At 42.1% G+C, this 16,344-nt stretch overlaps 2 protein-coding genes across 3 annotated transcripts in view; one reads left to right on the top strand and one right to left on the bottom strand.

Annotated features, from left to right (window-relative positions):
- Window positions 1–1,306: 1,306 nt before the first annotated feature.
- Window positions 1,307–8,688, bottom strand: LOC122559241 (FANCD2 opposite strand protein-like). The gene is made up of 2 exons (XM_043708622.1): window positions 8,605–8,688; window positions 1,307–1,841 (listed from the first exon to the last, which is right to left on the bottom strand). Exons 1-2 carry the CDS (start codon window positions 8,686–8,688, stop codon window positions 1,308–1,310), a joined length of 618 nt encoding a protein of 205 aa, XP_043564557.1. The 3' UTR covers window position 1,307.
- A 96-nt stretch (window positions 8,689–8,784) lies between these two features.
- brk1 (BRICK1 subunit of SCAR/WAVE actin nucleating complex) overlaps window positions 8,785–16,344 on the top strand; it is a 23,604-nt gene continuing 16,044 nt past the window's right edge. The window contains exon 1 of one of the 2 annotated variants that reach the window (XM_043707667.1): window positions 8,785–9,124. In XM_043707667.1, coding sequence (XP_043563602.1) covers window positions 8,826–9,124 — 299 coding nt within the window. In that variant the 5' untranslated portion in view covers window positions 8,785–8,825. The remainder of the gene's footprint in view (window positions 9,125–16,344) is intronic. The other variant, XM_043707666.1, reaches the window with a different exon arrangement.

The following is a 16,344-nucleotide window of genomic DNA, read 5'->3' as shown; positions in this document are numbered from 1 at the left end:
CCAATGACTATGACCAGGTTTGACTCCAACCTGTGGAGAGTTTGCCATTGATGCCCATTGATTCCATTTTTGCTAGGGCTTCTCAGTGCCATACCTGATCGAATGCAGCTTTGATGTCAAGGGCTGTCACTCTCACCTCACCTGTGGAATTCAGCTTTGTCCATATTTGAACCAAGGCTATAATGGGATCAGGAGCTGAGTGGCCTTAGTGAAATCCAAATTGGACATCACTGAGCAGGTTATTGCTGAGTAAGTGCTGCTTGATAGTATTGATGATCGAAAGTAGACCGATGAAGTGTAATTGACTTGATTGGATTTGACCTGCTTTTTATATACAGGACATAACTCAGCAATTTTCCACATTGTCAGGTGGCTGCGATTGTTATAACTGCACAGGAATAGCTTGGCTAGGAGAGTGGCAAGTTCTGAAACACAAATCTTCAGCACTGTTGTCAGGGCCCATAGCCATTGCAATTTCCAGTGTCTCCAACCATTCTTTGGTATCACGTGGAGTGAATCAAATTGGTTAAAGACTGAAAGACTGGGGGAGGCCAAAGTAGATCATCCACTCGGCACTTCTGGCTGAAGATTGCTGTGAATGCTTCAGCCTTATCTTTTGCACTTATGTGCAGGGTTCCTCCACCATTCATTGTCAGGATATTTGTGGAGCTTCCTCCACTGAGTTATTTAATTGTTCACCACTATTCCAAAACTGGATGTAGCGGGACTGCAGAGCTGGATGTATCATTGGTTGTGGGATTGCTCAGCTCTGTCTCTGACTTGCTGCTTATGCAGTTTGGCATGCAAGGAGATTTCCTGAAAGACATTAGTGAACCAACATTGGTTTCATGGTCATCAGTAGATTCTTAATTCTAGATTCTTTAAAAATTCAAATTTCACCATCTGCTACAGCAGGATTCGAACCTGAGTCCTCAGAACATTAGCTGAATTTCTGCATTAAAGGTCTAGTCATAATACCACTAGATCATTGCCTCCCCATTAACTCTGACTGTACACATACACAGTGTGCATGAACAGTAACCTGACATCAAGGTACTTTGTGCCCAGTGTATGATCTTCCTTTTTGAAAGAATATGCTTCAAAGGCCAAGGTGCGATAAATATCTCACAAGCTTGTTGTATCCCTAAGGAAAATGGCAGCCACCTCCTATCCAGTAACTACAGCAGTTGGTGTCTGCTGCTGCTCTGGCTGAAGGAATCTGTAGAGCGAAGCAATGGGAATAAAATAGTCTTTCATTTTATTGTTCTTTTTAAGAAAATCTTTTAAGAAACAAGTTTAATAAAGTATCAAATTTGATGTTGTAACAAGTAAAAACATTTCTGGTAAGCTGTGTATATCAAGGTGACAAGCCTTAATAACTGCCTGTAAAACATCATGACAAAATTAATATTGTACCGCGCAGTTAATGTGGGTATGGGGGAATCAACACTGATCTCAGTAAAAGCTGAACTTTCTGAAGCATGGAAGCCCCCTGCAAGTCTTGGTGCTCTGCTGGTGATGACTCTCCCAAATACAGAATCAACAGAGCTGAGTTTGATGGGATGAGGTTTATGTATGATTGCCGTAGTATCATATTCAGCTTCTGAAGTGTAGCACATCTCAGAGGTACCTTTTTCCGTGTCACCCAGAAGATCCAAGAGGTTCCAGTCATCAGTTGCGATGTCATTTTGCAGGTAGAGGGCCACCTCTTGGTCTGATGGTGAACACATCTGTATGGTCTCTGTTCCATCTAGTTTCTGAAGGGAGTTACGACTGTATCTGACCCATTGAAAATTATCCTCGAATGGTGACCAGGGATCCCACATTTGATAGGCGTTAATCTTCAGTTGTAAAGATCACAAAAGATCAGGTTCACGAAAAGAGGGAAAGTGTCAGTTATTAGCAGTTATTTAGAGTTGTGATTAAAAAAATCCAATTGCAATTATTACGTTTGAAAATTAATGTTGGTATTTGCAATAAATAGTATTAAGCTTAAAATGTAACAGCCCATATGTCATAATTAGTAAAATAGAGCAATCAAGGGTACACCCTTAAAAGATGTCTAACTTCAAAACTTCTCATCCTTGTTTTCAAATACTTCTATAGCTTTTCTCATCCCCATCTCTAACCTTTTCCATCCCAATTTGGACTTGTATATCCCTGATTTCAATCCATGCTCGGTGAACTACGCATTTACTGGAGTGGAAATTTCTGCTCACTGCTGTAACTGAAAGTTCCAGAGAGACTGAAACTATGCCTTGCCCCGTCTCTAGGCACTCATGGAATGGTGGTGTTCAGAAAGACACATACAAGTTGTTGGAGTGGGCAGACTGATGGCAGGTGAAGTTTAATTTAAAGATGTGAAAGTGATAGATTTTTTGAAAAACATGGGAACGGTGGCCCAGTGGTTAGCACTGCTGCCTCACAGCGCCAGAGTCCGGGGTTCAATTCCCGCCTCAGGCGACTGACTGTGTGGAGTTTGCACGTTCTCCCTGTGTCTGCGTGGGTTTCCTCCGGGTGCTCCGGTTTCCTCTCACAGTCCAAAGACGTGCAGGTCAGGTGAATTGGCCATACTAAATTGCCCGTAGTGTTAGGTTAGGGGTATGGGTGGGTTGCGGGTCGGTGTGGACTTGTTGGGCCGAAGGGCCTGTTTCCACACTGTAATGTAATCTAAAAAATCTAATCTAAAAATCTAAAAATAAAGGGTGCAAAAGGGGAGGCAATGGATTTGTGGTATTATTTCTAGATCATTAATCCACTGGGCTACGTAATGTTCCCAGAACTCCGGCTTGAATCCTATTGTGGCACATGGTGGAATCTGAGTCTATAAAAATATGGAGTTAAGAGTCTAATGACAAACATGAAACTATTGTCAGGAAAAATCTGTCCGATTCACTTTAGGGAAAAAAAATCTACCATCTTTACCTGGTTTGAGACTAAAACACTGCAATTGCTGGAATCCAAGGTAGACTAGCAGGAGGCTGGAAGAGCACAGCAAGCTAGGCAGCATTTGGAGGTGGAGAAGTAGATATTTAATGTGTAATCCTTCACCTCCTGTTGCTGCCTGGCTTGCTGTGTTCTTCCAGCTTCCTGCTTGTCTGTCTTTACCTGGTTTAATATACATGTTACTCAGATCCACAGCAATGTGATAGACTTTTAACTGCCCTCTAGGTAATTAGGATGGGCAATAAATGCTGGCACTAGCCAGTGATGCCCATATCCCATGAATGAATTTAGGGAAAAAAGCAGAGGGACTTGGCTGTATAAGTTATTAAAGGAGATAAGACAGGAGATAAGAGAGTAACTCATGAAGACTATAGTATCCTAGGCATTATAAATAAGACTACAAGAGCAAGGACCTTATTTTGAAGTTGGGAAGGTAGTGGTAATGTTACTGAGCTAGTAATCCAGAACCCCAGTTTAATGCTGTGTGGATATGGGTTCAAATCACACCATGGCAGATAGAGGAAATTTGAGTTCATTGAAAGTCTGGAATTAAAAACTAGCCTAATGAAACTAGTCAAAATTATGAGAAATCAGCACTGAGTTAAAACAGAGAAATGCTTATATTTATGAAAGAATGAGAAAGCGCAAATGTGATTAAAAAAATGTTTTTCACACAGCAAGCAGTTAGGATCTTGGATGCATTTACTGAGAGTGTGGTGGAGGCTGGCTCAATCATGACTTTTAAAAGGGTTATATAACAAAATTATTATTTAGAAAGGAACAATCTGCAAGGTTATGTCCAGGAGGCTGGCACTAAGTGGGATGTTCATTGGGAAAGCCAGTATAGACACGATAAGTTTAATGGAGTTTTGCACTAGCAATTCTGTGATATTATTTTAACTTTTCAGATACTACTGTAGTGTCAGTGTTTGAAAGCTCGGGCAAATGCAAGAATCCCCCCACATTCTATGTACCATGGTTTGGCAGCATTATCTTCAGTTGTCAAGACCTTAAGCTTTGAAATTCTCTCCCCAAATCTCTTTGCCTCCCTCTTTTCAAGTCATTAATGGGCAGCACGGTGGCACAGTAGTTAGCACTGCTGCCTCACGGCGCCAGAGAGCCGGGTTCAATTCCCGTCTCAGGCGACTCTCTGTGTGGAGTTTGCACATTTAGATTTAGATTAGATTAGTGTGGAAACAGGCCCTTCGGCCCAACAAGACCACACCGACCCGCCGAAGCGAAACCCACCCATACCCCTACATTTACCCCTTACCTAACACTACGGGCAATTTAGTATGGCCAATTCACCTGACCCTGCACATCTTTGGATGGTGGGAGGAAACCGGAGCACCCGGAGGAAACCCACGCAGACACGGGGAGAACGTGCAAACTCCACACAGTCAGTCGCCTGAGGCGGGAATTGAACCCGGGTCTCTGGCGCTGTGAGGCAGCAGTGCTAACCACTGTGCCACCGTGCCGCCCACTATTTCTAAGGGGGATAAGTTGTATAAACCAAAACTACAAAGAAATAAATTGGAAAGGGGTGAGGGTGATTTGGAAAAATTAAAAGAAAATTGCAAAATGTGGAGAGAAGGGGAAGCCAATTGATATATTTTAGATCTGTCATAAACTGTTTATTCAGCAACATTAGCAAAGGACTGGGAACAAGACAGCCAGTACGTCAAAATAAAGGATTTTGTATAATGTGGGACGATCAAAAAGAATTTGGGGGGAGATAAAGTAAAAGTTAACATATTTCTTTGCTGCAGATGGTTTTCATTTAAAGGTCATAGAGTTGCTTTAAACCCTTCGTATTCATATACCCATCCAGATGCCTTTTAAATGTTGTAATTATACCTGCCTCCACCAATTTCTCTGGCAGCTCATTCCATATCTGCACCACCCTCTGTGTGAAAAGGTTGCCAAATCCGTCCCTTTTAAATCTTTCCCCTGTCACCCTAAACCTATGCCCTCCGGTTCTGGACTCCCTCACTCCAAGTAAAAGACCTTGTCTATTTACCTTATCCATGCCCCTCATGATTTTATAACCTCTATAAGGTCACCCCTCAGCCTCTGATGCTCCAGGGAAAACAGCCCCAGTCTTTTCAGCCTCTCTCTGTCGCTCAAATCCTCAAACTCTGGCAACATCCTTGTAAATCTTTTCTGAACCATTTCAAGTTTCACAACATCCTGGAGGGAGACCAGAATTGCACACACAATTCCAAACGTAACCTAACCAATATCCTGTACAGCCGCAACATGACCGCCCAACTCCTATGTTCAATGCTGTGTCCAATAAAGGAAAGCATACCAAATGCCGCCTTCACTATCCTATCTACCTGCAACTGCTCTTTCAGGGAACTATGAACCTGCACTCCAAGGTTTCTTTGAGATGGTGGTGTAAAGGTGTAATATAGGTAATATACCTTTACACCACCATCTCATTTTTAGTGATTCATATTTTAATGAAATATGATTGTTTTGTCACAGATACTTACAGCACTTTTATTTTCAAATTTAGTAAGTTAAGGACCTAATAATTAAAAGATCATTTATCTCCTGGAATTGTACTTGCATCTATCTCCCATCATCATTTTAAAAACTGAATAAATTTCTGTCTTCTTATGAATCTCAGCTATGACTCAGTTGGTGGAAGTCTTAGCTCTAAGTCATAAAACTTTGGATTTGAGTTCCTCTTCAGGACTAAAGTACAAAAAAAATTGATTTCAGGACTGAGAGAGTTCTGCACCCTTAGGAGGTGTGACTTTTGTATGAAATATTGAAACAAGTCCTCATTTGCCTGTTTATAAAAGGTAAAATCCACTGTTCTGCAGGATTATTCCGAGTGTCCAGGCCAATATTTATCCCTCAATCTGTATCACCAAAATGGGTACAGCCGGTTGTGCTATAACACGGTAGTTCTGTTTTTGTGCAGCCCCGTGTTATAAGAAAATCGCAGATGTATTAGCAGCACCATTTAAACTAATGGGCTGGAATTGCATTATCACCAACACGTGTCTTAAAAGTTCATGCTATTGAAACAGTGTCCCCAATTAGTCAATTGTGTTATAGTGAATTCTCATTAACAAAACGTGTGCTTCAGCAGAACAACCTGTGTCCTGTTCATTATTACATTGTTGTTTGATGAAGCACATTTTTCACTATTTAGCTACAGTACAACAGTGACTACACTTCAAAAAATATATCATTGGCGTCAAAAGCTGGTTACAGTCAAAGTTTGTGAAATACAAGTCTTTCTTTCAGATAGGAAGATAAGTTGTGAAGAAGGCATGAGTCTGCAGAGGGATATAAATAAGTGAGGGAGCAAACACATGGAGTTTAATTTCCTGTAGAAAAAAAATCTATTTAAATGGAGCTCGATTACAGATCTCTATATACAGAAGAGTATGGATATCCTGGTACAAGAATAACAACATTCTGTCATACTGTCATACAGTACAGAAGAAGTCCTGAAGACCATTGAGTCTGCACTGGCCTATTGACACCAATCCCACTTGTCAGCCCATAGCCTTGAATGTTATGACATTTCAAATGCTCATCTACATATGTTTCAAAGGTTGCAAGGTTTTCTGTCTATTGCCCTGCTAAGCAATGTATTCCAGTTTTCTTTCATCCTCTGGATGATAAGATTTTTCATCAAATTCTCTCTCCGACTCCTCCCCTTCACCTTTATATAATGGCCCCTTAATATGTCCTTTCAACAAAGGAGAATAGCTATTTCCTATCCTCTCTGTGTAGCCTTCACAATCCAATACACCTCAATCAGGTGTTCCCTCAGCCTTCTCAAAACAACCTGAGCTTATCCAGTCTCTATGTGGCTAAAGTTCTCCATCCCTGGTGAATCTTCACTGCAGCCCCTCCAGTGTAATCACATCCTTGCTATAGTATGCAGCTACATAAGTGAGTCAGAAGACAAATTGAATATTTTTTGTAAATTGCAAGGGGGATGGAATATAAATATGAACAGTTTGCTATAGTTGTATAGAGTGTTGGTGAGACCATATGTAGAGTTTTGATCTCTTTAATTTAAAACAAACATGATTTGCATTAGAAGCAGTGCAGAGGAAGTTCTTGGAATAAAGTGTGGGTTACTTTGAAGAAATATTGTACAGAGTAGGCCCGTGGCCACGAGTTTAAATGAATGAGGTGATCTTATTGAAACATACCCTTAAGGGAATTTGATAGGGTGGATGCTGAAGGGATGCTTCCCAATTTTGGGAGAGTCCATTCAAAGGGTCACAGTTTAAGATGTTTCCAATTTAAAAAGGACAAGTCAGAAGACACATGACATCAGGTCATCATCCAACAGATTTATTTGAAGTCACAAGCTTCACTTGACTGACAAAGGAGCAGCGCTTTGAACACTTGTGATTTCAAATAAACCTGTTGGACTATAACCTGGCATCATGTGACTTCTGACTTCATTCACCCTGGTCCAACACCAACATCTCCACATCATGTTTAAAATGGAGATGAAGGGAAAAATGCTTTCTTATCAAGTTCAGAGTCTATGGGATTCTTTTCCCCAGAGAGCAGTAAAAGTATCACTGAGTCTTTTCAAAAGGCTGATTTATGTAACTTTTGACTAACCAAGACGTGAAAGGTGGGAAAGCTGAGGCCTCAATCAGAATCAGCCATGACTTCATCAAATTGTGAAGCAGGTTTTATGGACTGAATGGCCTATCCTTCCTGTTCCTAATTCATCTGTTTCAGCTATGCTTCTGCTCCTTGCCACACATTTCCAGTTCTTGTTAAATTTACCCCTTGTTTAATCAGTACACAAATTGGTGAATGGACACTCGTGGTGCACTGATAATCTCCCTACCTCTGGACCAGAAAGCTGGCATACTAAACATACCTTCTCTAGGGGTGTGTCACAATACATCAGAACAGGTTAATCAAAATTAAATCTAAACGGTCAGTGAAGTGATTGGGAAATGATGCCGTGATTGTGGAAACCTGTAGATCGGATTGGAGGGGTGGGGGATGGTTACAACGGGGTCCAGGAAAGCTTTGAAGTAGAGGACGGTTCGATGGGAACCATTCTTGACCTAAAACAACATTTGTATTTTCGGAAACGCTCACCTTCCCGATCCAAGCGGGCCAAGATGAAAAAAAAACGTAGAGCCGCAAGGTAGGGGCTTATGAGTGAAGTCCCACCTTCTTAGCCTCTTTGATGTAATGTGTTGTTTCGGCGAGGCATGAAAATTGCGTTCGGTTGCCAAGTGAGTGTATCAATGTACCATGTAACAACAAAGTGATACATCGGGACGATGACGTCACAATGGATGGAACGTTTGGCGATGTCTGAAGATTCTAGAACGTTGATACAACATTTTGGAAACACAACGTTCCAAAGAGTGGGACTGCACATTTCATCACTCGGCTGGACCGACTATCACTGTTTCTACAAGGATGAGATTTTTCCAACGGTTTCGGATTGTTTTTTAAAATTTCAGAGCTCCAGCGTCAGCATTTTAAATTGTTTTTGCCTTTATACCAATTGCTGTTTCTGTCTTTCTGAATTAACTTGAGACCAATCAGTGATTGTCACCCCACCCTCTTGTGTAACTTCAGCATTCCTCCAAATAGCTGCCCTCCCTTCAAGCAATTGAATGGTTCGCAGCATCTCCGCACCACCTCCAAATCGTCACCAATCGGAATCCTTGCCAATCCGACTGGCGAATGGGATTCCTTCTTTCCTCTCAGAGGCGGCCCCATCATTCAGGTTCTACCAATAGAGTATCTTGCCTCGCCTCCCCCCCCTCCGGGTCATGCGTCAATCTGCCGCCCGACGGTCCAATAGCCTTCGAGGTGCTCACATTTCTGGGTCGGATGTGGCCAATAGGATTGTCTCGATGGTTGGGTTCGGCCGTTTCCTGTCCAATCAGCGCAGCGATTACAATATCAGGACGTTCCGATCCGGGCAGGTCCAGGAGGGGAGGGTGAACTTGTTTGTTTCTTGGGCCATGGCGGGGCAGGGGGATCCTGTTCAGAGAGAGATCCATCAGGACTGGGCCAATAGGGAGTACATTGAGGTGATCACCAGCAGCATCAAGAAGATCGCGGACTTCCTGAATTCATTCGGTAAGAAGCCGTTGGTGACAGTACACCTACCAAAGCATAGCTTCCTCTTCAACTACTGGGTGCCAGTAATGTAAGGCCTGGTTCAGCTCATGTCCTATGTTTGTCTCTGGCTTTAACTGTAGGCGGTGGGGAGGAAGTTAAATTTGCATTTTGTCTCCAGTGATCGTTTTGAAGGGTTATTATATGATGTGGTGGTGATGGACGGAAGACACGTTCCAATGTACTATGCTTCCCTTTTGCCTGTCAGTGGTCTCCTGAAGCCTCGCCCTGTCATTCATGTGTGAATCAGAGAGCTCGCAGCTATTGACCAGAGTAGAGCAAACTGTTCTTGGCTGGCCTTCAGGCAGGGGTTGCTGAAGCTAATTCGAACGCCCAGTGATTTGAGTTAATTTAATGCAGTCTAACTGTTAAATGGGGTTCAAACTCTTCTGTGTAATGGACTTAATGACTGTGTATGTCTTCGTTTTTAATAAAAGCAAAATATTGTTGGTGCTGGAGATCTGAATAAAAACCAAGTGCTAGAACAATTCAGCAGGTCTGGCAGCACTGTGGAGAGAAGCAGAGTTAACATTCCAAGATCAATATGACTTCTTCAAAGAGTGGAAGGAGTCGTGTCAGACTCAAAATGTTCATTCTTTCTCTCTTCACAGATGCCACCAGGTTTCTGCTAATCATAGAATCATACAGTACAGAATAGGCATTAAGGACTGACAAGTTATGCTGCAGCTTTATAAAACTTTAGTTAGGCCACACTTGGAATATTGCGCACAGTTCTGGTCATCACACTGCCAGAAGGATGTGGATGCTTTGGGGAGCAGGATGTTGCCTGGTATGGGGGCTGTTAGCTATGAAGAAAGATTGGATCAACTGGGTTTGTTTTCACTGAAATGCAGGACATTGAGGAGGGACCTGAAGTTTATAAAATTGTAAATGTGTGGTTGGAGTGGAAAATATGAGGCTTTTTCCCCAGTGTGGAGGGGTCAATTACTCAGGGACACAGATTCAAGGTGCTGGAGGGGAGGGGAGTTTTAAAGAGATATGCAAGGCAAGTTTTTCCCATAAAAGGCAGAATGCACTGCCAGAGGAGGTGGTGGAAGCAGACACAATAGCAGCACTCAAGAAGCACGTGGACAAATACATGAATAGGAAGAGAATAGAGGGATAGGGATCCTGTAAGTGAAGGCAATTTTAATATGGAAGGTCAAATTGTGTCGGTGTAGGTTTGGAGGGCCAAAGGGTTATATTGTTCTTTGTTCTAGTCAGGTGACCAGAACTACACACAGTACTCCAACTTAGCCTAACCAAAACCCTGTACAGTTTCAGCATAATCTCCCTGCTTTTACAATCTAAGATTATAGATTAAATTTAGATAAAGGCAAATGTCCCATATGCTTCCATCAGTACCTCATTGACTTGTCCTGCTTCATTCAGGGACTTGTAGACAAATACCACAAGCTCACTCTGTTCTCCTGAGCTTCCTAGTATCTTACCATTCATTGAGTACTCCCTTGAGCTTGTCCAGTGTTTTCTGTTATTGGTTAACATATGAGATATGATTTAGGCCTTGCAGGTTTCACAAAGCTGCAGCACAACTTGCCTATCCTTGTACTCCATGCCCCTTCCAACGAAGGCAAGCGTTTTTACGTTGTATGGAAGGGCACAGGCCTGTTCCTGTGCTGTATTGTTCTATGCTCTTTGTTCATTTTAATCGCATTGATATGTTGTGACACATTGGAGCAGGCAGGACTTGCTGGGATGTGCAGGCTAGGTCGATTAGCCATAGTATCATACAACCCTGAGAATGTGGAAGCTGGTCATTTGACCTAACTAGTCCACACCTGAGTATACTACCCAAACCCATTCCCCTACTCTATTACTCTACATTTCCCCTAACTAATGTATCTAGCCTACATATTCCTGAACACTATGGGCAATTTTAGCGTAGCTATACCTTACCTGCACATCTTTGGGCTGTGGGAAGAAACCAGAGCACCTGGAGGAAACCCACACAAGCATGGGGAGAATGTGCAAACTCCACACAGATAGTCATGGTAGGTGCAGGCTTACAGGGATGTAGGGGTGGATTGGATGCTCTTTAGATGGCCAGTACAAACTGGATGGTCAGAATGGCCTGTATTGGCACTGTGGGGATTCTACGACTTGAACCTGGGACTTCTGACCTAGTGGTAGGGACTCTATTGCTGTGCAGTGAGAGCCTGTAAAATAATTTTGACCCCTTCTTTACATTCACCTAACAGGACACAGTGTAACCAAGAAATCCCAACACCTAAATATTTCAGAGGAAACTTCTTTACCCCAAGGTGCAGAACACTTCGCAGGAAAGCAAATCCATTTGCCTTTACAGAGAAACCCGACAAGCCTGTGATGGAGAAGAGGAGAAAGTTATAATGGCAGATTGTATTGTGAGAAGATAGGAGGGGGCTAAAGTGGAGCATAGACCTCTTGTGGGACAGTCTAGGATGAGAGAGCATAATCCCAGAGTTCGCCTATTTAAGTCAGATGAGGTGTTTCTTCTATCAGAGTAGTGAGCTTGTGAATTTATTGCATAGAACTGTTTGAGTCTGTGTTTTTAAGAGTACTGCCAGGTAGAGAGAGACAAGTTTTTAATCAGTAAGGGGTATGAGGAAAAGACAGGAAACTGGAGTAGAGTCCTGGAGATGTACAGCACGAAAACAGACCCTTCGGTCCAACTCGTCCATGCCAACCAGATATCCCAACCCAATCTATTTCCACCTGCCAGCACCCGGCCCATATCCCTCCCAAACCCTTCCTATTCATATACCCATCCAAATGCCTTTTAAATGTTGCAATTGTACCAGCCTCCACCACCTCCTCTGGCAGCTCATTCTATACATGTATCACCCTCTGTGTGAAAAAGTTGCCCCTTAGGTTTCTTTTCTATCTTTCCCCTCTCACCCTAAACCTATGCCCTCTAGTTCTGGACTCCCCGACCCCAGGGAAAAGACTTTGTCTATTTATCCTATCCATGCCACTCATGATTTTATAAACCTCTATAAGGTCACCCCTCAACCTCCGATGCTCCAGGGAAAACAGCCCCAGCCTGTTCAGCCTCTCCCTATAGCTCAAATCCTCCAATCCTGGCAATATTTTTGTCAATCTTTTTTGAACCTTTTGAGTTTCACAAATCCTTCCAATAGGAAGGAGACCAGAATTGCATGCAGTATTCCAAAAGTGGCTTAACCAATGTCCTGTACAGCTGCAACATGACCTCCCAACCCTGTACTCAATACTCTGACCAATAAAGGAAAGCATACTAAATGCCATCTTCACTATCCTATCTACCTGCGATTCCACTTTCAAGGAGCAATGAACCTGCACTCCGAGGTCTCTTTTGTTCAGCAACACTCCCGAGGACCTTACCCTTAAGTCTATAAGTCCTGCTAAGATTTGCTTTGCCAAAATGCAGCACCTCGCATTTATCTAAATTAAGCTCCATCTGCCACTCCTCAGCCCATTGGCTCATCTTATTAAAATCCCATTGTAATCTGAGGTAACCTTCTTCACTGTCCACTACACCTCCAATTTTGGTGTCATCTGCAAACGTAGTAATTATACCTCTTATACTCCCGTCCAAATCATTTATATAAATGACAAAAAGTGGTGGACCCAGCACTGATCCTTGTGGCACTCCACTGCTCACAAGCCTCCAGTCTTAAAAACAACGCTCCACCACCACCGTCTGTCTTCCAGCTTTGAGCCAGTTCTGTATCCAAATGTCTAATTCTCCCTGTATTCCATGAGATCTAACCTTGCTAATCAGTCTCCCATGGGGAACCTTGTTGAATGCCTTACTGAAGTCGATCACATCTACTGCTCTGCCCTCTTCAATTCTCTTTGTTACTTCTTCAGAAAACTCAATCAAGTTTGTGAGACGTGATTTCCCACGCACAAAGCCATGTTGACTATCAGTTCTTGCTTTTCCAAATAAATGTACATCCTGTCCCTCAGGACTCCCTCCAACAACCTGCCCACTACTGATGTCAGGCTCACTGGTCTACAGTTCCCTGGCTTGTCCTTACCATCTTTCTTAAATAGTGGCACCACATTAGCCAACCTGCAGTCTTCCCACACCTCACCTGTGACTATCGATGATACAAATATATCAGCAAGGGGCCCAGCAATCCCTTCCCTTGCTTCCCAAGGAGTTCTGGGGTGGATTATTACATTAGTTTGGTCTTGCTGGATTCCTGGGGTGATGGGCTGAATGGCCTGCTTCTTCACTTTCATCTTATGGTCTAAATACTGGGATGGACTGACTTGAGCTGAAAGAATCTGTGTCTGTGCCTCAGATCCTATGTTGTGAAAAAATATTAAAATGCTGCAATACTAATATATTACTTATTACGTGTTACCTGAGATTGTTTTTGTTTGTTTGTTTATGAATTGCCTGCTACCTTGTATTAGTCAAGTCTAAGCAACAATTTATTCATTGCCATCAAAATGAGTATCTGTAAAGAGGAACATCTCTCGTTCTGTAACATAAGTGAATTGAATGTGTGTTAAGGGAAGCCTTTTCTAAGGTCTCCTTCACCCTGTTAGCAGGATAGGAAAGCCTTTACCCTAATTTCTCACACTTCTTCAATACTGCAGGCGCGATTGTGAGCAATTTTCCAGCAAATTCTTCACCTTCTTGAATTGTGGTAACACTGCAGTCATCTGATGCCATATGAAGCATGCTTGTTGGGTTAATAGTGTATCAATGTTTTATTTGATGAAAGTTTGATAGTTATAGGTCTACATGGAAAAGCACTTGTTTGAATAAGGTTGACTTTGGAGTTGCAATGAAAGTTCCTTGTTGATTGTGCTAGTTTAGGGTGAGAGGAGAAAGATATAAAAGGGACCTGAGGGGCAATTTTTTCACGCAAAGGATGGTGTGTGTATGGCATGAACTGCCAGAGGAAGTGGTGGAGTCTAGTATAATTTAAAGCATTTAAAAGGTATCTAGATGAGTGTATGAATAGGAAGGGTTTACAGGGATATGGGTCAAATGCTGCCAAATAGGACTAGATTAGGTTTGGATATCTGGTTGGCATGGATGAGTTGGATCGAAGGGTCTGTTTCCTTGCTGTCCATGTTTGTGACACTAAGAGGGGTATTTTGTCCTGTGTTTTTTTTTTGAAGGGTGGTTATAAGATGAGGAGTTGTCTGTTGAAATCCTATAAAGTAAACAGCTTGTGAGGCCTTGGGTTTTTATTTAAAGTTGGAACAATAGAAATTGCCTGAATGGATGGGGTCAAGCTCTTAGAGAATCAGGATTTTTAGTTCTAGTTTTCAGTAGCTGTTGTTGCTTGGTTTGAAAGCTGCAATGCGTCTCTCCCTGCTACCTTCTCTCTGAGTTTTCTTTTGATGTTTTTCCTTCTAATTGTCTGTCAGATAATCTATTTTTCTGAATTTGCATTTATCAAGGGTGTGTTTATGGGATGTTGCTGTATAGGAACAGTTACTGTTTAGCAGTAAAGTAATTTGTTATTCTAAGTTCTTTCCAATTGAGTTAAGTTATTCCAATTTCTTTCTTCTTTTGTTGGACAGGCCCTTCTGTTATGGCACATGTTTTGTCAACGTGAATTCATTGCAACGTGATTGACGAATTAGGGGTGCTGTTTCTAAAGCATGATGTTTCTATATCACTGGTTGCACAAGAATGCAGCCATTGTATTACAGAAAAACTGACTGTATTTTAACTATAGTGTATGTATAAAGTGTGTTTTGCTTCAAGACTGGTAGTTTGACCAATCAAATTGCATCCAGAATGCAACACCTGGCACTTGACTTTAAAAGAAGAAAAAGTTAGGGTCTAGGCCATTGTCCTAATATATTTTGACGGTGGGGGGGGGGGGACTGGTCCATAACATGATTGTGCTTTTGAAATATTGTCTCCTCTGCCCTGGCTTTTCTGTAGCCTGCTGTTTGAATATATGAAAGGATCAATTAATACTCACTCTCTGATTTCCTGACTCTCTCTCTGGCCTCCCCTCTCCCTTCCCCACAAACCTAACTGAGATGAGAAGCTCAATGAGCTATGAGTGAGCTTAATATAGGCCATACTTGCCATTCTGAAGTCTTTTTCATATGTAACTGCTGCTGCTCTGCAACCAGAGAGGAGCTATTCCAGTCAAGTAATTAATTTTAGTTTATCTCATACAACGGTCTGAGTCAGTTCTTCATAGCTGACTCCGGAAAGCAGATGCAAATAGCAGACAGTCCTGACTTGCAACCAGGGCATAAATCCTGTTTTTTTTTTTAAATTATTTCCAAAAATAAAGCAGAAGAGTGCTATTATAAATTAATGTGTTGATATCTTAATCACTCTCCTACAGATCTTTTAGAAGAGGTTAAATTGGTTATTGTTTTTTTTTAAAAAGAACATTTTAAATCAGCAAGAATTCATATAATATTTACTGTTTTGATTTCCATTTTGAGTCAAAGATTGATCCCAATCTTTCCTCCTCACCCGTTTTTATTTTGGCCCCCACCCCTCAGGGGGATAAAAAGGAACATCTTCTGTGATCCTGCTTCCATCTCTTGATGTGAGAAACGCTATCAGAGGCACAGTGATTTGTGTGTGCCATGAACGTGATGATGGAGCAGTTCATTAAATGATGAGATTGCAGTTCTCTTAATATGAACGAAAGCAAGATGAGGGATTACTTTGAGACTTTAAGAAAAGGCAGTCTTTGAGAGTGTTCCCGTGACGATTCATGATAGTTAATCTGTTGTCGAGGTGTCAAAGGTTGAATTGGTGGGAATAATGTCAGATGTAACTGAGGGGCATATGTAATTATACTTTTAGAAAATTAAAGTCTTTTCAAGTAGATCCTACAGTTGGGAACCTCTCTTTTTATATGTGGTTGTAGTTGAGAGTGCAATTACATTTGGAAGCCTTTCCCTGTATGGCTATCTTAGGAAAGTAGGCACTCTGAGTTCAGAAATTACTAAACCAAGTGAGAAGGGTATTTGGTGAAAGTGTCTTCCTTGATGCAAACTGTTCTCAAAGCATTTTGACAAGTGAAAAGTGTCATGGGCAATGAGAATTGCCACTTGACGTAGAGTCATAGAGATGTACAGCATGGAAACAGACCCTTCGGTCCAACCCGTCCATGCCGACCAGATATCCCAACCCAATCTAGTCCCACCTGCCAGCACCCGGCCCATATCCCTCCAAACCCCAACCCCAGGGAAAAGACTTTGTCTATTTAGCCTATCCATGCCCCTCATAATTTTGTAAACCTCTATAAGGTCACCCCTCAG

This window comes from Chiloscyllium plagiosum, chromosome 18 (assembly GCF_004010195.1).
Source record: "Chiloscyllium plagiosum isolate BGI_BamShark_2017 chromosome 18, ASM401019v2, whole genome shotgun sequence".
Lineage (NCBI taxonomy): Eukaryota > Metazoa > Chordata > Chondrichthyes > Orectolobiformes > Hemiscylliidae > Chiloscyllium > Chiloscyllium plagiosum.
This window is presented reverse-complemented; position numbering and strand designations above follow the sequence as displayed.

Bases quoted from the DNA above. Each gene is read 5' to 3' on its own strand.
- LOC122559241 (XM_043708622.1), bottom strand. From the start codon at position 8,688: ATGGGGCCGCCTCTGAGAGGAAAGAAGGAATCCCATTCGCCAGTCGGA. The intron at 1,842-8,604 runs GTGCGGAGATGC...TTACAACTGAAG, and splicing joins TTGGTGACGATTTGGAGGTG to ATTAACGCCTATCAAATGTG.